The following is a 22,272-nucleotide window of genomic DNA, read 5'->3' as shown; positions in this document are numbered from 1 at the left end:
GCCTTTTTTTCCTAACTCCAACAACCTAACCTACTTGATTTTATTTCTGCCTACCTGCTCACCTGCCAAATATAAACAGTTCCAATAAAGAGGGACAACAGATTATCCTGGGTCAAGCATCACTAGCCAAAGTCTCAGTCTAGTGATCTTTAGATGGTGGTACTACCGGGCACCATGACCTTGAGTGACCTTGGGTGGCCTTTACATCACTAGGTCTCAGTTCTGCTGCTGTAAAATGAGTGGGTTGGCCAGGCATGGTGGCTCATATCTGTAATCCCAGCACTTTGGGAGGCTGAGGTGGGCGAATCACTTGAGGTCAAAAGTTCGAGACCAGCCTGGCCAATATGGTGAAACCCCATCTCTACTAAAATACAAAAATTAATTGGGCCATGGTGGCATGCGCCTGAAGTCCCAGCCACTCAGGAGGCTGAGGCAAGATCACTTGAACCCAGGAGGCGGAGGTTGCCGTGAGCAGAGATCACACCACTGCACTCCAGCCTGGGCGACAGAGTGAGACTCTGTCTTGAGAAAAAAAAAAAAAAAAGGAGTGGGTTGGGTTATATAGATCAATAGTTCTTAGGATCAATCATATCATTCAATTACCACTTTCATGATGTTTGCCATATCTTTCAATAGCCTGCCCTTTCATTTACATTGTACTTTTCTTCAAATCACAAAAGAATTTCAAATCCTAAAGAATTTAACTCTAAAGGGAACTTTCTGTCACTACCATAAACTAACATTGTTTGTCATAGAATATGATAAATATTTACAATGAAAGTAAAACATTGTTAAAAACTCTAGCTGAAGAATGTGCAGGCAGCTTCTGTCTTTGAGCCTGAAAGAGGATCTCCTTGTTTAAAAAGACAGGTGCTACCATGATTGTAAGTTTCCTGAGGGCTCCCCAGCAGCAGAGGCGACTATGGTTCCTATATAGCCTGTGGAACTATGAACCAATAAAACCTCTTTTCTTTATAAAAAATAATAAAATAAAAATAAAAAGAGAGGTGCTAAAGACTGGCACCAAATTCAGACTTTCTACTTAAGACAATTGAAAGGATAGAAAGAGAATTGAAAAGGGAGGTGAGCTGGCATTATTTATAGCATGGAAATTATATGTCTATGATCTAGTCTATGCTCTAGTCTATGATCATTTACCATCACATCCCACACTTAAAGAAACTCTGAACCAAGCTGACTGTTTTTAAGTTTTTTTCACTAGCAAAATCTTTCCAAATGAAATCTCACATGAATGCCCAGTATACAAAAAAAAAAAAAAAGAGGCAAAATAGAAACTCCCCTGGTAGAATGGGGACAGAATGTCCCCATGTCCCAGGCATGATTCCTGAGGTGCCCTGGTAGAAGCTCTGGACCCTCTGATTCCTGTCTGTAGCCAGTGCTGCCCAGCCCTGACATTTTACGAAGCAACAGGAAAGAAACTGAGGTCTTCCCCAATCCTCTCATCTTGTTTCTGCTGTTCTCAGCTGCTTCCTTGGGGGCTGTTGTCTAGTGTCTTTGGCCCTGGTGCACTGGTCACTCCTCCAGGACGTGTCACACAGGCTGGGCACACCACAACTCCAGTTGTGATATCCTGGGTCCCCAGCCCAGCCTGTAGACAATGATGAGTCCCTGACACTGTTTCTCTCTCTGGCAAGGCAGCCACCACCCCAGACTGCCTCCTGGTCTAACATGGACAAGGGGCGGAAGCAAAACCGCCTTTGCCATGCCTCAGGGCATCCCGAGGCAGCATAGGCAGAGGGATACATGTGCCTGCCAGTTGGGCCTGCCCACCTGAGGCGTGGCGGACAAAGCGGGGCTCCTGCTGGCTGATGGGAATGCTGGGCAGGGAGGTCCGGCTGTCCTGCTTCCTCAGGATAACGCTGACATCGTTTCTGCGTGGGCCACTCAGCCTAGTGGGCACAGACAGGGTCCCGCTGCCTCGGAGGGGAAGGAGGCCTGTGGACACAGAGAAAGTCCTAGGACTAAGCAGGTCTATTTTCCCCTGGCCTCAATGTCCTCCTTTGAAAATGGGCCCATGGCTGGCCACGGTAGCTCATGCCAGTACCCCCAACATGTTGGGAGGCTGAGGTAGGAGGATGGCTTGAGGCCAGGAGTTCAAGACCAGCCTAGGCAACAAAGGGAGATGCCCATCTCTACAGAAAATGTAAAAGAAATTAGCCAGGCATAGTAGCACACGTCTATATTTCTCACTACCTGGGAGGCTGAGGCGGGAGGATCCCTTGAGCCCAAGAGTTTGAGGCTGGGGTGAGCTGTGATTGTGTCACCGCCCTTCAGCCTGGGCCACAGAGCGAGGCCCCATCTCTAAATTAATACATAAATAATAATAAAAACTTTGAAAAAGAAAATGAGCCCATCAGCAGGCTATGAGAGAGTGGACTCAGCTCCCCCAGCCTGAGCAAATCCCACACCAGGAACCCAGTACCTTCCTTCATGAAGGCTCTCCGGGAGCCCAGGCCCTGGGGAGTGAGCTTCTGCTCTGTCCTGGGCTCCTCCGGCCTCCGGAGCAGCTCCATCTCCTTCATCTGCTTCATCCGCATCTTCTCCTGGGCAGACTTGGAGATGGTGACTTGGATCTGGCACAAGGTCAAGGCAAACTCTATTAACCTCCAATCATTCAATCATCAACATTCAGTCATCAAAAATATGTCTCCTGTGTGCTCATTGCTGTCCTGGAAGTGTAGAAAAAAGACAAATCCTTGCACCTTAAGAGCTTCGAGGTGTGGGGGAGAGACAATAAACAGGCCGAATGCGGATATCAGGCAGCATGTGCCGAAAGAAAAGAGACAGAGATGACAGTGGCTTTTAGCCTAGAAGGTCCTGACGGACTCCCCGAGGAGGTGAAGCTTAAGTGGAGACAGAAATAAAGGAAGGAGACCAGCCCCACAGATTTCTAGAAGTGTTCAAAGCAGAGGGAGTGAGTGCAAAGGGCCAGGTGTGCTTGGCTGGTTGGGGACAGTTCGGGGGTGGACACTGGCTGAGCTCTCTGAGTCAGAGAAGTGACAGGACACAAGACTGGGCAGGATCCACATCACATGGGTCAAGGAAAGGACTGGGCTTCTCCTCTGAAGGACACAGGAAGCCGTTTAAGGTTTTGAGCAGAGGAGTGACATGATCTGACTTCCACTGTTGGGGGCTGTCTCTAAGTGTTGTTTTTTATAATTTTTTATTTTGAAATCGTTTAAGACGCAAGAACAACTCGTAAGTTGTCAAAATAGAACCAAGACTTCCTGTGTTCCCTTCACCCTTCCCAATGATAACATCTTCCACATCCACAGAACGTTCTAACTTCCATTTCTCTGAGGCTCATGCCAGCTGCTGCACAGGAAGAGTCTGCAGCTAGCCTCGCCCTGGAAGCAGGAAGAGTGGTTAGGAGGCAGCTGAACATCCAGTCAAGAGGTGGCGGGGCTTGGACAGCGATGGGGGGTGGTGGAGTGGGCAGATTCTGAACATGCTTCTAAGGTGCAGCTCACTCTCTTCACTGATATATGAGGTGCAGGGCAAGAGAGGAAGAGAGGAGCCAAGGATGCCCGAGATGGTTGACCTGAGCCACTGGAAGGCTGGAGCTGAGTGGGTCCCCTGGGGAGACAGGAGGTTTTGTGAGGTGAGCGTTCAAGGGTTGAGTTTTAGACACAGTCAGTTGGAAGTATAATTAGGCACTTAAGCAGAGGTATTGAGTAGCAGCTAAATATGTTAGTCTGGAGGTCAAGGGAAGGTCTAGGCTGGCAAGGGAGGTGTGGGAGTCCTCAGCGTAGAGATGGTACTTAATGTCTGGACTGGATGAGGATCTAGCGGGTCAGTATAAATAGACGAGAGGCCAGAGGGCTGAGCGCTGGGGGAGTTCCAGCATCCAGAGGCGGGGGAGATGAGGAGGCAGCAGCCAAGAAGGGCTGGAAAGGAGCTGCCTTTCATGTAGTCAGGACCAAAAAAGAGCCACCCCTCGCCCCTATCCCTGGCTGGAGAATTCAAGGATGAGACACAAGTCGTGTCAAAAGCTGTGATGGGGTCAAAGTAGACGAGGACTAACCGTGGCTACATTTGGGAAGATGAAGGTCATTGGCGACTCCAGCGTGGGCAGTTTCAGTGTGGAGTGTGGACTAATGCCTGTTAGGCGTGGACTCGGGAGAGAAAAGAGACGCAGCAATCATTTTGTCTTGGTTTTGTTTTGCTTTCTTAAAATAAGAGAGGTAACAGAGAGCTGATACGCTGATAGCAATGATCCCGTTTCAACGAGAATATCGTTGACGCCAGAGAGGGAACAAGTGTTGGAACTGAAGGATTAGCCGGATTGAGCAGAACAAGAGGAGAGGGTGGTGAGCCAATGGGATGCTTGAAATTGAGACCATGGTGTGGGGACACACTTTAGAATGCCAAGGCCTACGATGTGGCCACGGGAGGGAGCGCAGAAGCGGGGTGGAGGATGAGCTCGTTTCGCTGCACTGAATGTTTGTGTTTCATGTTCTGTGGTCCTCTCTGCGGTGGGAGGGCTGTGGTGATGACTTACACAGCCACCCAGTCTCTAACAGAGAATACGCACCCAGGAGGCCTTCAAGATACGCTTCTTGACCTGGAATGTTCTCTGTTTCAAAGAATGAGCACAGGCTCCTCACTACAGTGACTCCCCAAGCTTCACTAAATTCGTTCAAACCAGGGAAATGACCACCTTCCAAGGCCACCCGAGAAGTATGAGGTATTCGCCAGTCCGTGGAGCACAGCCCGTGGCTGATCAGACCTGAGTCAGCTGCCTCTCATTTGCTATGGTGGGTATTAGTTCAAACCACGCAGCCCAGTTCACCTAAGGCATCCTGCTCTCTCCCCCACATCCGGCTTCCTCCTGAGCCCTGTGCAAACTCCCTGTCCTCCTTCCTTCCTCCCTGCTACCCCTCAGCAACCCTCTGTAGTCTTCCCTGCACCTAGGTCCCCACCCCACTTCCAGCCCCTATCCTTTCTCCAGCCCCCACCCTAACCCCATCTGCAGGTTCTGGCCTTTAGTACTTGGGTGGCTGCCTCAGATTCTCCTTGCTCTGCTCTGTGGCTGGTCCCACTCTTGAATACTTCAGATGCTTGCCTTCATGTAGCCTGCGGTCCACTCCAGCCCCACTTCCTCCTCCTCCCGCTCCCCAGGTACCTTGGTGTTGATCTCCTTCCAGTCCTCTTCTTTCAGCAAAGGGCAGGCTTCTTTGGCATGGTCAAAGGAGAAGGCTGTCAGCGTGGGAGCAGACTGAGAAAAAGGCAGGGCAGGCTTCTTGGCAGCGGCAGGTCTGTCTCTGATGGGTGAGGCCAAAGGTTTTGGCTCTGAGGGGTTGAGAACAGGAGTGGAGCTGAAACACCCAGGACCCTCCTGAGCTCACTGACCCTGTGGCTGGCTCAACTCTACTGCTAAGCCCCGCACCCTCCATTCTTCCTCGATGGAGCAAGACCTGAGTTAGGTTTACTGTACAGGGCAGCACTGGCAGGCATGGGGCGGACTACCTGTGGACCAGCATCACCCCCCATTCGTTCATTCACTGCACACTTTATTCCAAGATAGGTGCGGGAGTGGGGAGGCTGGGCGGGAAACAGGGCCAGATGTGTTATCCAGGAGATGTAAGACATTTCCTGAGAAAATAAGTGTATCTGTCCTGGGAGGCTTGTACGGAAGGAAAAGAAAAAACAAAATGGGCCCACCAATGCTTTCATATGATTGTGGGCTTGCCTGAAAGCATGATGCAGCAGGAAAGGGCAGAGTTGCCAGGACCAGAGAACTAACACTAGTCCAGTCTCATTTTACAGATGGGAAAGCTGAGAGCCGGTGTGATGGGTAATAATAGGTGCCGTCTGGATTGGATGCCTACATAGCTGCTAAAGTATTGTTTCTGGGTGTGTCTGTGAAGGTGTTGCCAGAGGAGATTGACATTTGAGCCAGTGGACTGGGAGAGGAGGACCCACCGTCAACGTGGGTGGGCACCATCCAATCAGCTGCTAGCTACCATCACAGCTAGAACAAAGCAGATGGAAGAAGGTGGGATCACCTTGCTTGCCGAGTCTTCTGGCTGCCTGCTTTCTCCCCTGCTGGACGCTTCCTTCTACTCCTCCTGCCCTTGAACATCAGACTCCAGGTTCTTTGGCCTTTGGACTCTGGGACTTGCACCAGTGGCACGCCAGGGGCTCCCGGACCTTTGGTCACAGACTGAAGGCTGCCCTGTTGGCGTCCCTGGTTTGAGGCTTTCGAACTTTGACTGAGCCACTACCAGCCTCTCTCTTCCCCAGCTTGCAGACGGCCTCTTGTGGGATTTCACCTTGTAATCGTGTGAGCCAATTCTCCCTAATAAACTCCCTTATATAGAGACATATATCCTACTAGTTCCATCCCTCTGGAGAACACTACTACAGCCAGTAACCTTCGAATGCTCTTGGGATGGATAAAATACCCATTCACTTCCACTTGATGGCATCAAATCCACAGTATTGCTTTGTCATTCATATTTTCCCCATCAGCGGATTTTAAAGGTACATTTCTCATTATGAAGGCAGGGCTCAAACAGGTTCATTCATTTTCTGCCACTCACAGGGTTTTGAGCTCACCATCCTTGGGTGAACCTGCAAGTCAGGGGTCTGCTGAGATGGGGCCACCAGCTGAGGCTGCCTGAGGCTGGAAAAGACAGCTTACATCTGGGGCCCCTGCGGAGCTCCCAGGTCACCCGGGTCCTCTGCCCAGCCCGTGTCTTCTGCAAAGGATTCCTCTGCTTGGTGCAGGGAGAAGGATCAAGGGCCAAGGGGAAAGAGGGGCTTTGAAGCTTCATCTTCCCAGAGGTAAGAGGCAGAGCAGAGGGCACATGTGGTAGGCACCATCTGGCCAGCGCAAGGACTGCAGGAATGCCACAGATGTGAGGAAGCCCCCAGCTTCAGACAAGACCCTGTGAGCCCCTACCATGTACTAGGCATGTTGCACATAGAGGGCAGTGTCAGCCCAGCTGTGTCAGCCCAGCTGCCAGCCAGAGGGCAGAGAGCCCTTTAAGGACTTAACTACTTTTTATGTCATTTCTTCACCTGCACCCCAAAGGTATGCCCTGGAAAGCCTTGTCTGAGCAGCCTGCCCCTGCCACAGCCCCCTGGTGACCTGGTTCTCAAACAGCAAGCTGGAGAGCCAGGGGAGGAAGTGGTTACTGCCTGGGGTCTCCTGGCCCAGCCCCCACACCAGCATCCTCTGGGTTAGCTCTTAAGGTCACTCAGGGTGCCAGTGCATTTCGCCACAGACTGCCTGAGCTCACCCTGCTGCAGCCTGGCCCGGGAGCCGGGGAGAAGCAGCTGCCGCAGAGGTTTCTGTGCCAGGCCCAGCTTTGTGTCTTGATCCCAGGGCCTCTTGGGCAACAGCCACCCCTCTTCCCCAAACTGCCCCACCAGCTGAGCTGATTAGCAGAGTGACCTGCCAGGAAGCTGGTTCTGGGAAGGCCACCCCTCCTCCCGGGCAGCAGAGCAGCTGTCTCCAAATCTTCCCTACCATGGCCTGGGCTCGGCGTGTGCTGCTCCCCAATCCTGCAGCAGAGGCTCAGCTTCCATCCACCAGTCCCACCTCCCCATAGAGTTCAACCCAGGAAGGATCCTTCCTCCCTCTTTAAAGGCCTCCTACCTTGCCCTGTTCCCTCTCCTTGCCTCAATCCTGTGCTGGCCCTATTCCCTGACAGCTAAAGCTCCTGGGGCCGGTTGGCTGAGGTTTGTGGACTCTGGTTTACCTTCTCATTCTCTAGGTGAGGAATACTCTCTCTATTTGCTTAACACACTGCAAGGGGCAGCTGCTTGATGTGTCAAGACCCCAGCTTTAGAGCCATGGGAACTTGACTGAAAGCCTGACGGGCCTCAGCGACCAGGGAGAACACCCTGTTCACAGAGCCTTCGTGTGCCAGCTCGTCTGTCACACAGGGCAAGCATCATCTCTCTTATCGAGGCCGTGGCAAGCTGCACAAACTGGTGTATGTCAACACACCTGATGTACCAGAGCAGGTGCCAATAAATGTCACTTCTCTTCCACACCTCACCTGGGCCTGCTGCCACCCTCCAGTTAGACCTCCGGTGACTTCAGCTTCCTGCTGTGAAATGAAGGGCCCAGACACAAGAGCTCTCAGATCTCCTCTGGCCCTAATTCTGTTTCCATGACCGAGGGCAGGAATGCAGAGAGTCAAATAACAAAGGGAGGTGTGCATGGAAAATACGTACCCACAGATGCAGGGGTCTTCTTCCGAGGCCCACTCTCCCGAGCCAATCTTAAAAGAACGGGGGAGAGAAAAGCATCACGAGGGACGGCCAGCCACAGACACTGCTGGGGGAGCCCAGGGTGGCTCCAGGATGGGGCAATGGCCAAGATGGGGGACTGAGGGGAGGGCACTGTTATCTGTGCAGAGGCTCTTGGCCCAGGATTCAAGCTGCAGGAGATACAGCTCCCTCTGCAAACACAAGGGCAAACTGACCACCAGGCCAGGTTCAGCCCCATTTCCTGGCAGTGCAGCTCACCCATTCCCCAGGAGGCCAACACCCACACGGAAACTGCTGGCTTAAAGGAAGCCCCCACCCTCCCGCTGCACTGCTCGGGCCTGTGGAACTGAGAGCAGCTGCAGCAGACAAGGGTAAACTGCCTCTCAGCTCAGAGAGCACTGAGCTCAAGTTCTCCAAGCTGCCCCAACCCCGTGAGAGTTCAGTGACCCCTAAACAGTCCATTCCTCATGATTGTAATCCCTATCCCCCCATCTCCCATCCCCCAGGGACTGGGGGGGTTGACCCCCTTTGCTGTGACAGGAAGTCACCACCGTTTTGTACCAGAAGTTCAACCCCAGTTACCCACAGGAAGGGAAAACAGTGGCATCCCTGGCACTGGTTTTAATTGTAATTTCTTAAGTTGGAAGCACCATTTACTTACTCAACAGGTATTTACTGAAGACCTACTATGTGTCAAGCACCATTCTAGACACTGGGAATGGAGCATCAATAAGACATGACACTCCCTGCCCTCTGGGAGCTCAGGTTCCCATGGAGACCAGCCCTGCAGCATCCCACATGGCTTTCCCCTCTCAGCGAACATCAGGACCCACTGGGGGGATAATGGAGTAACAAGCCACAGCAACAGGACAGGAACATAACATCCCATGCTCTGGCCTCAGAGGATCACAGTCCAGGCCAGGCTGGAGGAGAGGCGGTAGGACAGCCCACCTCAGTGCCTGCCTGGATCCAGGGGAACCCTGATCCTTGGGGACTGTGGAGGTCAGGGGACCCTGGGTCCATGGGAGGAGCAGAGCTTCAGTCTGGGCCTAGATCAGCAGGGACTCGCCATTGCTCCCAGGGCCAGGACCAGCCTCTTGGGTCTAGACCCACAGGGAGGGATTGTGTGGGCTGGAGATAGTAAGTGAATGCCCCAGGGTACCCCTGACCTGGGGAGCCCATCCCCTAGGCCTTTGCCATTGTAACCCACCACTGCCCAATCACTGCCCAACGGCACTAACAGGATTGGAGGCAGGCGGGGAAGGGAAGTGGAGCGTCAAAGTCCACACGGTTGCCCTTGGCTTCTAGGAGCTCATGGAGGTCCCAGGCTGCCTGAGGTGAGCACAGGATGCCAAAAACCCCGATGCCACCCGCTTCTCCGAGGCCTGGCCTCATCCTGCTCGTGCCTTGGCTTGGGGCCCTGAGCTGCAACCTCGCCCCCACCCCACCCCCTACAACACACACACACCTGCTCTGAGCAAGCGATTTGGCCTCAGAGGACTTGGCTCAGCTTCTCTCAAGCTGTGGACCTTGGGGAAGCCTCTTGCCCTCCCCTTTTCTAGAGACCCCTCAGCAGAAAGGAATGAGGCGAAGACAGGCCACACCGATCAGGGACCCTGCCTTCCTGCACGTGGCAGCCCCACCGCACCCTCTGTGAACCTCACAGAAAACCCACCACCGCTCCGGCTCCTCCTCAGGCCCCAGTGAGGTGGGCGGGGCAGGGGCAGCAAGAGCCCCTCCCTGCTCCAGCCCAAACGTCTAAGCGTGTCCAAGAGTGGCCTCACACTGTCCCCAGCACCTGCCTCTTCTCCTATCCCCTGTCTCCAGGAAGGGTGCTGGTATCTGTCCAGCGGCTGAAGCCAGGAACTCAGGCATGGTCTCAGCTCCCCCGTCGTCAGCCCACATCCAGCCGGTGGCTTAGCCCTACCATTCGTCCCACCCCACCCCCACCTCTGCATCCTCACCCCACACAGTCCCTGCCTCTGCCCTGTTCAGGCACCCTTGGCCTTCTCCCTGGATTCCTGCAGCAGCCCCATCTCCATCTACACAGTCCATGCCACTCTGAGGTTGCCAACGTGGCCTTTCTAAGTCATAGCAGATGCCACGTTCATACCCGAAAGCCTTTGGTGGCACCTCCTCACAGGAGGATGAAGCTCCCACCTCTCAGGTGGCACACAGGCCCTTCACCCCCACCCCGCAGGCTGTCACTCAAGGATGCAGGGGCTCACTCCTCCTTCCGTCTCTCCCTCTTCCACCTCCGTCTCCATCTCACAAGTGTGCGCTCACCCTTTCCTCAGAAGTCTGCCTGGCGTGATTCAGATCTCTTTCTCCTGGGTCACCAACATGACAGGCAGCCTTCGCCTACACACCCAGCTCTCTGAACTTCACCTTGATGACTTCCTGAGAGGTATCTCTCATGAGCTCCCGGAGCACACAGATTATGGCCTATTTGGCTTTGAGTTCATAGCGCCTGGCACATAGTAGGTGCTTAACAGCTTTTTTTTTTTTTTTTTTTGAGACAGAGTCTCGCTCTGTCGCCCAAGCTGGAGTGCAGTGGCCAGATCTCAGCTCACTGCAAGCTCTGCCTCCCGGGTTCACGCCATTCTCCTGCCTCAGCTTCCCGAGTAGGTGGGACTACAGGCGCCCGCCACCTCGCCCGGCTAGTTTTTTGTATTTTTTAGTAGAGACAGGGTTTCATCATGTTAGCCAGGATGGTCTTAATCTCCTGACCTCGTGATCCGCCCATCTCGGCCTCCCAAAGTGCTGGGATTACAGGCTTGAGCCACCGCACCCAGCCAACAGCTTTTAAATGGACAGACGGATGAGTGAAATGGTGATAGAGCCTCCATCCCCTCCATTGACTAGATAGCCCCATATTTTCAACAAAGAGAAATCCATGTCACAACCAGACAGGAAAAGACAGATATTTATTATGGAACTAATCCACGCCAGGTACCAATCCTGGCCCCACGGAAGCCACAGAGGTTTTTGACATATGGCCCCTGCCCTGTGGTGCTCCAGGTTAAAGAACAGAATGAGGTTTAAATAAAGTAGGCTGGGCCAGGTGCGGTGGCTTACACCTGTAATCCCAGCACTTTGGGAGGCCGAGGTGGACAGATCACCTGAGGTCAGGAGTTCGAGACCAACCTGGCCAACATGGTGAAACCCCATCTCTACTAAAAATACAACAATTAGCCAGGCCTGGTGGTGTGTGCCTGTAATCTCAGCTACTCGGGAGGCTGAGGCAGAAGAATCACTGGAACCAGGGAGGTGGAGGTTACAATGAGCAGAGATCAAGCCACTGCACTCCAGCCTGGGTAACAGAATGAGACTCCATCTCAAAAAAAAAAAAAAAAAATTTTTTTTAAAATTGGCTGGGTGCAGTGGCTCATGCCTGTAATCCCAGCACTTTGGGAGGCCAAGGTGGGCAGATCACCTAAGGTTAGGAGTTCAAGACCAGCCTGACCAATATGATGAAACCGCATCTCTACTAAAATTACAAAATTTAGAAAGGCATGGTGGCATGCTCCTGTAGTCCCAGCTACTCGGGAGGCTGAGACAGAAGAATTGCTTGAACCCAGGAGGTGGAGGTTGCAGTGAGCCAAGATCATGCCACTGCACTCCAGCCTGGGCGACAGAGTGAGGCTCCATCTCAAAAAATAATAATAAAAAATAAAAAACAAATAAAATAAACAAAATAGGCCGGGTGCGGTGGCTCAAGCCTGTAATCCCAGCACTTTGGGAGGCCGAGACGGGCGGATCACAAGGTCAGGAGATCGAGACCATCCTGGCTAACACGGTGAAACCCGTCTCTACTAAAAAATACAAAAAACTAGCCAGGCGAGGTGGCGGGTGCCTGTAGTCCCAGCTACTCGGGAGGCTGAGGCAGGAGAATGGCGTGAACCTGAGAGGAGGAGCTTGCAGTGAGCTGAGATCCGGCCACTGCACTCCAGCCTGGGTGACAGAGCAAGACTCCGTCTCAAAAAAAATAAATAAATAAAAATAAAATAAACAAAATAAAATAAACAAAATAAAATAAACAAAATAAATTTAAATAATCAAGATTTGCCTATTTTGTTTAGTGGAAGGGAGGGGCTGAGGCACTTCCTGGGCTGGATGCCTGCGGACAATGAAGAGAAGGCCACTTCCCCTCCTTGCCACCCTTTAAAGGGAGAGTAGGTAGACATGGAACAGTAGAGACGGAATGAACGGGTGGGGAAAGGGGTGAGAGGCTGTTGGGGGTGCAGAGATGGATGAGGGGAAGCACCATTACCCCTCGTAAAGGGAAGGATGGATGAGTGAAATGGTAATAGGTCCTCAGGGTCTGGAAGGGTAGGAAGGCCCCGCAGAGCAGCACTGGGGGGCAGCGGGGAGGAACTGTGGGGTCGTGGGCTGGATGGACCATCAATGTCAGGCCAAGGAGACTCAGCATGATACGCCTGGGTCCTTGACACAAAGGACCCTGCATTCGTTCAATCAGGAATGTCAATACAGGCAAAGTGCATGGAAGAGGTGTGCAAGGCAGTGGGGGAAGCAGGAAAATGAAAGATGGGGATGGAGAGCACAGGGCTGCAAGGAGACAGGTTAGGCACTATTAGGGAAGGTCAAGAAGGAAGCGGAAGTGTGAACCAAGAGGGAAAGGCAGGGGCAAGAAGGGGATGGAGCTTTCATGGCTGTTAAGAAAGACTTGAGGGGCAATGGAAGTGTGTTAAGAGCAGGAGGCACTAGGAGCAAGGGTCGAAGATGACTCTGAGACTTGAAGGCCAAGGAGAAGGTCTGCACCTTGACAGCAATGAGGTCTTGAGAGCGGGTGGTTTGGGGAAACACGAAGAGGTCCTTGTTGCCATGATGGCGGCACAGCCTCCCTGTCTCTCCCTCTGGTGATGGATCACATCAGCCAGGAGAAACTGGAGATGCCCAACAGAAAGATGGAAACAAGTAGCCTGAACTGTGGATGGTTCCAGGGCTAGAGCAGGAGATGTGAACTCACCCACATCCCACCATCTGGAAGACTTGGACACACACAACTGCCCTAGGAGAAAACAGGAGATGGGGGCAAAGAGCCCTGGAACAATTTCGGGAATGGCAGAACTCAGAAATGGAAGAGGGCACACAGGAAGCTGCCTGGAATGTCGAGAAGCAGGTGTAAAGTCAGGATGCAGAAAAAGAAGAAAAATTCAAGGGCCATCCATGGTTTAAATGATGCAAAAAGGTCAAGAGTAAGGAGATAAGAGGAAAAGTCACAGGTCTGGGGCCAGCGAGTCATGAGAGGCACAGACAAGGCTGCTCCGAGGGGAGGAAGAGGCCAGCGTCTGAGTAAGAAAGGGGAGGACGTGTCCAATGGTGAGGAGGCAGAGGTCAGTGGAGCAAGCTGCTGTCTGAGGAGGCTGATGGTGAAAACTGAATAGAGAATACGAATCCAGAAGCAGGTTCATGGATGGCTCCCCATACCCCACAGGGTCGGAGAAAGACATGAACACGTGTGTGCACAGAGGGAAGGCACCAGGGAGACAGAGGAAATGAAGAATTGTGAGAAAAATGGAAGAATCCGTCATCAGGCACCAAGAAACGGGAGGGAAGCAGTCACAGGAGGAACTGGATTGTGACTGCACTGAAGGAGCCAAGCCCATAGGCCCTGAGCACACGCACACACACTACACGCACATGCACTCACACACACACATGCACACACATGCACTCTCACACACATGCACTCACACACATACACACATGCACTCACACACATGCACTCACACACACTCACACACATGCAGTCACACACATACACATGCACACGCATGCACTCACACACATGCACTCACACACATACACATGCACACACATATGCACTCACACACACATGCACTCACATGCACACACATGCATGCACACACACTCACACATGCACTCACACACATACACATGCACACACATGCACTCACAAGACGCACACACACACACGCACGCACTCACATGCACTCACATGCACTCACACCCATATACACATGCACACATGCACACACACACATGCACACACATGCACTTGCACTCACACATAGACACACATGCATTCACACATACATGCACACACTCCACACACATGCAGTCATGCACACACATGCACACACATGCACACTCATGCACACACACGCACACACATGCACTCACACACATGGTCTCACACATACACACGCATGCACACACTCCACACACATGCACACACATACACTCCACACACTTCAAACACATGTAGTCACACACACAAACACATGCACTCACACACATGCACACACACGTCACACACATGCACTCATGCACATGCATGCTCTCACACACACACACATGCACACACATACGCACTCCACACACATGCACCCACACACGTGCTCACACACACTCCACAAACGCACTCTCACACGGTCTCACACACATGCACACATACACACCCCGCACACACACATGCACACACATACATACGCACACACACTCCACACACATGCACTCACAACACTGTCTCACATATACACACATGCACACACCCCACACACATGCACACACATGCACTCACATACACATGCACACATGCACTCACACGCACATACACATACACGCACTCACACATGCACACACATACACACTCCACACAGATGCACTCACACACATATACATGCACACATACTTCACACATGCAGACATATACTCTTGCACTCATGCACACACACAGACATGTACACTCACACACATGCATGCACTCACACACATACACATACTCACACACACATACTCTTGCACTCACATACATGCATGCACTCACACATATATGCACATATACACACTCATACACATACACTCACACATACATACATGCAGGCACTCATACAGGTATGCACACACAAACACACTCAAACACTCTCACACACACGTGTTCTGACATCACTCTGGACTGACCATGGGGATGTTGCTGACCACCTACAGCACTGTCTGTCTTAACAAACTATAACCCGATTTATACCAACACAAAGATCCTCTTCCCCACTTGTTTATATGAGGAAGATATGAAGACCCCTTTTCAAGTCCAAAAGTTTGTGGACTGTCCCCCATACACACGGTACTGGTTGTATTTTTAGTATCCATCAATTAAGAAAATATTTAATTACAAAGAACTGCCATTAACTATATCATGCTTTAAAATAATTAGTGTTTTATTCATGGCCGGGCATGGTGGCTCACACCTGTCATCCCAGCACTTTGGGAGGCCGAGGAGGGCAGATCACCTGAGGTCAGGCGTTTCGAGACCAGCCTGGCCAACATGCTGAAACCCGTCTCTACTAAAAATACAAAAATTACCAGGGCATGGTGGCGGGTGCCTGTAATCCCAGTTACTCAGGAGGCTGAGGCAGGAGAATCGCTTGAACCCGAGAGGCGGAGGTTGCAGTGAGCTGAGATCGCACCACTGCACTCCAGCCTGGGCGACAGAGCGAGACTCTGTCTCAGAATTATATATATATGATAAAATAATTAGTGTTTTATTCATTTCTCCAGCAACCTCATCCACTAAGGCGCTGGGAGAAAACAGATGCTGGAGACATTGTCCGTGATGCCATTGACCCAGCCTGCCAGAGCCGAGAGGCAGAGAAGCCCTGGCAACCATGCTGGGACCTCCCCAGGTCTGTGGCTCATGGGTGGAGCACCCGGCCCTTTCCCTGCCTGGTGCCCCAAGAACTCAACCCCATGGAGGGTCGGCCATGAGGACCCCCAGTGGATCTCAGGGGGACAGAGGGAGAGAAGTCAGCAAGGAAGGCTTGACTTAGAGTTCTTACCGCAGGTGTGGGGCCCTCAGGCCTGTGAGGACTCCCTGGCCTGGAGGTAATGGGCTGGGCAGGGAGCCAGGCACACAGGAGGGAGCCGCTGCAACCGGCCTGGCCTTTGGGATGGGTGGGATCACGATGCCCCCCAAGGACTTCTGCATCTTCTCATCATTGCAGTGCAGGTATTGCCTGGAGATCTGTGCCTGGGAGCAGAGGCGGGACAGGGGTCTGGCCTATGGAAACAGCCCACGGTGAACGCTCACCTCCCAGGCACCTCACACAGTGTGGAGCCTGCTGTCTCTTTCTAGCCACATCACCCTAGGACCCCCAGAAGGCTGACTGCTTCCTTACCACTCCTGGTGAGGAGACTGGCAAGCCCTTTTGTGACTATTATTTGTTTTTCTGTTCTCATTTCAGAAAAATCCTAGAACATCAGAACTGGAAGGACCTTCAAACACATCTGGTATAAACCTCTATTTTCATAGATGTGCAAACTGGGGCCCAAAGAGGGGTGTGACTTGCCCACGGTCACACAGCCTCTGAGGGGCAGAGCAGAAACCAAGGCCCAAATGTGAGTCCTAGCCCAGCATTCTTTGCCACACTCTTGCTTAAAATGGAGAGGGCCAGAAAGCAGGAGGAATTCTGGAACATGTAGACTAGAGAAGGCCTAGGGGACCACCAGTTCTAGGACAAAGGTCATGCAGCCTCTGGCACAGCCACCCAGAGCCCCCAGGCCAGCTATGGAGGTTTGGGATGCTGTGAGAGGTGGTGAAATCAGAGCCTTGAGCCTCTCCCAGTGCTGTCCCTATCCTCACTGCAGACCTCGAGACACCTCCAGGGATGCTCAGGACATGGGGTCAGGGGTTGGTGGAGGCTAGAAAGAAAGGCAGGAGGAAGGGGGACAAGAAGCTGAGGACCAGACTCCCAGCAGTCGAACTGCCTTACCTCCTGAGCACCGGGTCTCAACTCGTGAGGACCCAGAACGTTCCCTGGCAGGTCCAGGCCCTTCTCTTTGACTCCACTGGCCTCGGGGGTGGTGGGGATACTCTGGATGGGAGGCATCGGCCTGGGCACCCTCAGCAGCCTCTGAGAGGTGGCTCGGGGGATGGTGCTCCGTAGGGGAACTCCTTGGGGGCCTCCCCCTGGATTCAGAGAGGCTGTACAGGGATGGGGATGGGAAATCAGTTAGTCCCAGAAGACCAGGGAGTGGAGGGGGGATTCAGACCCCAGCAACGGGGCCTTCTGCCCTGGGAAGGACTGGGATGGTGAGGAGAGAGGCCAGACCTGCCCCCAGCCCCACCACTGATAGACTGAGCAAACAGACGCTTCTGAGTGTCTGTGCCATTCCAGAAAGTGCTGTCTCTTTCTGGAGACAGCACTTTCTGGATTTAGGACTCAGAGGCAGCGTGGGAAGGAAGGGAAATAAAAGCAGTGCCAGATCAGGAGGAAACACGGCAGGTCCTGGCCGCGGGTAGAAGCTATGTGGCCTCGGGCAAGCCACTGTCTTCTGAACCCCATTACGCTTCTGTGGAATGGGATGATTCAATGACATCACTTCTATAAGATGCTAGGCAAGTACGTGGCACATGACAGGGGCTGATAAATTACTTCTGCTCCCCGTTCCTTTTCGGCTAGTGATGTGGGGGCGTAGCTGTTTTGACACAGCTAACATAGTCTAAGACAGGCCGCCACACTTCCAGCCCCTTTCTGAATGTTTCAGGTGCTCAACAGACATTCCAGCGCCCTGTGCCCCACCCCACCTCACCCAGCAGCCATGCCTCGGGCAAAGGCACAGGGCAAGAAACACTGGGGTGGGCCAAGAGCTCAGGGTTATCTTTGCAAATATTGGTGATGAGGAATAATAAAAAAAAANGACTGGGAGCAAACCAAGAACACCCGGCCGTAACCCTGAGCACTCCAACCCCCAGTGTCCCTGCCCAAAAACCCAAGGCATGTGGTGGCCCCACCCACAACACCAGAGCCTGGCAGGGTCAGCAGGGTGCCTGTGATCTCCACCAAATCCCTCCAACCCCACTTACCCCAGCCTCTCAGCCTGGCTGCCTCCTCCTTCCTCGTACCCTGGCTTTGCTCCAAACCCCACTCCATCTTTTCATCTCCTTCATGGGCACCCCTCTTCCATCACCCAACATCACTGACCCCTGGAGTGCCCATCCCCAACCTCTGTCCACCAGCTGCTCTTCCCAGGCCACTTCCTCACTGCCACGCCCTGCAGATAATCCCCTACCCTATGGCTTCCACCCTGACCAATCCCACCCGCTGCAGAGCAGAGCATCAGATTACTTTGCCAACTCCTTCTTGGAAGTCCCCAGGCACCTCATCAGCAGGTCTTACACTGATCTTCCCTCTTCTCTCCTAACCTCCCTCGGCTCAGCAAAAGGCACCCTCTATCCCCGACACAGGGATTTGTGAACACTCCCTGTGCAGGGAGACAGTAGTGGGCAAGGCTGACTCAGTCCTCAGTGAGATTTGAAGTCTGGCGGGGAAGACAATGATTAATAAGCAATAACAGTGTGGGGCCTGGGAGCCCGGCCAGAGATGGGGACAGAAAAAGCTTCCCAGAGGGCGGGACCACTGAACTGAGACCATACAGGGAGCAGGAGTCAGGAAAGAGGAGGGGAAGCTCAGCTAAGGCATGCGCTCCTTTAAGAAGCCTTCCATCTTTTGCCAGTTTTTAAAGAAGATTCTCTGTTTTTTGTTACTGAGTTGTTTGAGTTCCTTATATATTCTGGTTATTAATCCTTTGTTGGATGGATAGTTTGCAAATATTTTCTCCCATTCTTCACTCTATTGACTGTTTCCTTGGGGATACAGAAGCTTTTTAGCTTGATGGAATCCCATTTGTCTATTTTGTTTTTGTTGCTTGTGCTTTTGAGGTCACTGCTGGGTAAATATCCAACAGAAAGTAAATCAGTACATTGAGCTATCTGCACTCTCATGTTTATTGCAGCATTATTCACAATAGCCAAGATATGGAATCAACCTAAGTGTCCATCAACAGATGAATGGATAAAGAAAATGTGGCACATATACACAATGGGATACTATCAGAATAAAAGAATAAAATCCTGTCACTTGCAGCTACATGGATGGAACTGGAGGTCATTATCTTTTTTTTTTTTTTAAATGGAGTCTCAGTGGTGCGATCTCGGCTCACTGCAACGTCCACCTTCTGGGTTCAAGTGATTCTCCTGCCTCAGCTCCCCCGAATAGCTGGGATTACAGGCGCCTGCCACCACACCCGGCTAATTTTTTGTATTTTCGTAGAGACAGGGTTTCACCATGTTGCCCAGGCTGGTCTCAAACTCCTGAGCTCATGCAATCTGCCCACCTCTGCCTCCCAAAGTGCTAGGATTACAGATGTGAGCCACCATGCCCAGCCTGGAGGTTATTATCTTAAGTGAAGTAAGCCAGGCACAGAGAGACAAATTTTACTTGTTTTCATTCGTATATGGGAGCTAAAAAAGTCAATCTCACAGAGGCAGAGAACAGAATGGTGGTTACCAGAGGCTGGGAAGAGAAGGGGGTGGAATGAAAAGAAGTTGGTTAATGGGTACAAAAATACAGTTAGATAGAAGGAATAAGAGCTATTGTTTGATAGTACAGTAGGGTGACTATAGCTCATAATAATGTATTGTATAATTCAAAACAGCTAGAATTGGAATGTTCCCAACATCAAGAAATGGCCAGTGGTTGAGGTAATGGAAATCCCAGTTACCCTAATTTAATCATTACACCTTGAATGCCTGTATCCAAATACCACATGTACACCCAGAAAATATGTACAACTATTATGTGTCAGTATTTTTAAAAGAGAAAGACAAACCCCCTCTCCTGTGTTCCCACAGCCCCAGGCACACCCCCGTTACTCTCTCTTCCCCACACCTCTCTCTGCTCCTGCCCTGCAGCTTCCCTAGGAATAGGCACTGTGTCTTACTCATCTCTGCAGTACTGTACCTGCCACTCAGCAGTCACTTCACAAACGTGGGTCCCACACCCTCCCGGCTCAGTCCTTCCCAAGCACACCTCAGGACCATCCATGGGGCCCTAACCCACCACCTGGAGAAGCCACCACGCAGGTGGAAACCCAGCTCATCCACCCCCAGGTCGAAAGACTCCTAGTCTGGGACTCAGGAGCCTGGGTTCCCACTTTTTGCCACCTGTGTGACCTTGAGGAAATACGCTAACTTCTCCGAGTCTCAGTTCCCACATCAGTAAAGCAAAGGAGTTGACAGCACTAAAGGTTCATACAACATCTTTATCCTATTTCTAGATTTGTAGATTTTTCTTTCTAAGATCTCAGCACCTCCCACTTCCCCACTGGAATCTACGTTCGGGTGGGATCTGATTTAGCACTAAAGTAAGCAGGTGTTTTCTGATTCCTATGTCGAAGCCCCCGGGAGCTCCTCCGTGTGCATCAAGCGCTGTCTCCTGAACAGCAGCTCTGGCCATCCTGCTGCTCTGCCTTCCTTCCAAATGGCCATCTGGCCCCTGCTCCAGCCCCTGCAGGATGAAGCAGCTCTGCATCTTGCTAGCACCCATTTCATCTGGGGCAGGACCAATCCCCTCACTTTCCAGGGGAAACTGAGGCTCACCCAGTCGGCTCCCAAAAGCAGAGCCAGGCCTCGAGGCCCATCTCCTGATGCTAACTGGCCACGCACTGCTCCCACTACTCCACCCAGTTGGCTAAGGAAATAGAGCCATTCACTCTCCGTGAGGCCCCGGCCCACATCCCCTGCCCATCCACATACCCTTGACCACAGAACAGAATTAGCCCCTCAAGGAACCAGCCACCCTGCTGCAGAGAGTGCAAGCAAAGCTCAGGCCAAGGCTCTAGAACGCTCCAAGCACTCCCAGGCCAGGGAGCCACCCAGAGAGCCAGCTGAGCAGCAGCACGTGGGTTGCTGGCCAGGGCTGGAAAGGCACGGCCACCTGGCTGCATCTCCCAGCAGCCTTCATCCCCACATCTCCCTTGTTCTGGCCTCTGGGAGTGTCCAAGGCAGGTCCCCTAGCCCGGAAAACACCAGCCACAGGCCTCCTGTGGTGCCCCTTACCTTTGGGGAAATCATCACGGGTGCCCATGTCCTGGGTGGAGAAGGTGCCTGCAAGGTTGCCCAGAGGCAGCAGCTATTTCTGGGTGGTGCGTACAATCCTTGGGGGTCTGGAGGGGTCCGACCTGTAACATCTGGGACCTAAGGATAAGAAAAGAGAAGTCAGTAAAAGCAAATTAACACTTTTAAACTACTTCACAAAAAGTCCGTCAGGAGCTAAAGCATTATTGTCATGAAGAAATCGGCCATTAAACTGAAGGATGCCATTTTTCTGACATTGGACTCACAAATGTTTCAGTTCCCAAGTGCGAGGCCGCGTGGTTTTGGGAAGAGTTTGTTATGAAGAGTGTCAACGAAACCCATCAACCTGCCGTCCCTTGTCACTGAGACATGGGCACCTTTAGGGTCGCGGGGAAAGATGATTTTTTTCAAGGTAGTGTCTGACACTTTGTTTCTCCAGCAGTTTCTGTTTGCTTCCGATACCCCTCAGTCCACCAGCTGCCCTGAAAGCCCATGGCGATGTTGGCCTCTGTGACCACTCATCACACAGGTGTTGGCGGGTCCTCTCGGACACCGGCTCTCCAGTCTCTCTCGGGATGTGTGGTTACGACCTCCATGACGTCCTTGGTGCTCATTCTCACCGGACTGAACAAGCCACACCTGTGACCCCTCAGCCACTGCATTGGCCACACTTGATCCCTCCTGCCCTCTCTTCAGCCTCTGGGGTCAGCCGTCAGCTCTTGCCCTTGACCTAACTTCATTCTCTCTCCATGTGACAGGGTCTCACTGCACCCTCTGCAGCTTCACACAATTCTATGAATCCTTTGCTGAGATAATGGCGACCGTTTTCCCCTGACAGGTAATGGAGGTGCCCTCAGAGCTGATCTGTGGTAAGACCAGGGGTGAAGCCCACAGCTCCCAATTTCTACCCCAGACAGGAGCTCTCGTCCACAAAGCGTCTGCGGACAGGGCAGGAACCTGTGCCAACTCCCTTTTCTGAGCAAGAAATCCCAACTCAGGAACTGAGAAACCCGCCTTCCCTTTGGAAGCCAGCCAGCCGCTACCCCACCCGGGCCCCAGAAGGCAGAGTAGCTCCTAGCAACCCTCCACCCAAACACAGCTGTCCAGCCCAGCGCCGGGCCCAGCAC

General features: G+C 52.3%; 1 protein-coding gene across 1 annotated transcript in view; it reads right to left on the bottom strand.

The window, feature by feature from the left end:
* TOGARAM2 (TOG array regulator of axonemal microtubules 2) overlaps positions 1–21,759 on the bottom strand; it is a 54,042-nt gene extending 32,283 nt beyond the window's left edge. Inside the window, 9 exon segments of the mRNA XM_025353515.1 lie at positions 1,792–1,956; positions 2,444–2,594; positions 5,147–5,313; positions 8,212–8,258; positions 16,068–16,258; positions 17,001–17,212; positions 18,408–18,492; positions 21,128–21,265; positions 21,673–21,759. Coding sequence (XP_025209300.1) covers positions 1,792–1,956; positions 2,444–2,594; positions 5,147–5,313; positions 8,212–8,258; positions 16,068–16,258; positions 17,001–17,212; positions 18,408–18,492; positions 21,128–21,265; positions 21,673–21,759 — 1,243 coding nt within the window.
* Between the last annotated feature and the right edge of the window lie 513 nt (positions 21,760–22,272).

This window comes from Theropithecus gelada, chromosome 13 (assembly GCF_003255815.1).
Source record: "Theropithecus gelada isolate Dixy chromosome 13, Tgel_1.0, whole genome shotgun sequence".
Taxonomy (NCBI): Eukaryota; Metazoa; Chordata; class Mammalia; order Primates; family Cercopithecidae; genus Theropithecus; species Theropithecus gelada.
Note: the sequence above shows the minus strand (reverse complement) of the source record. Positions and strands in the feature narration are given on the sequence as shown.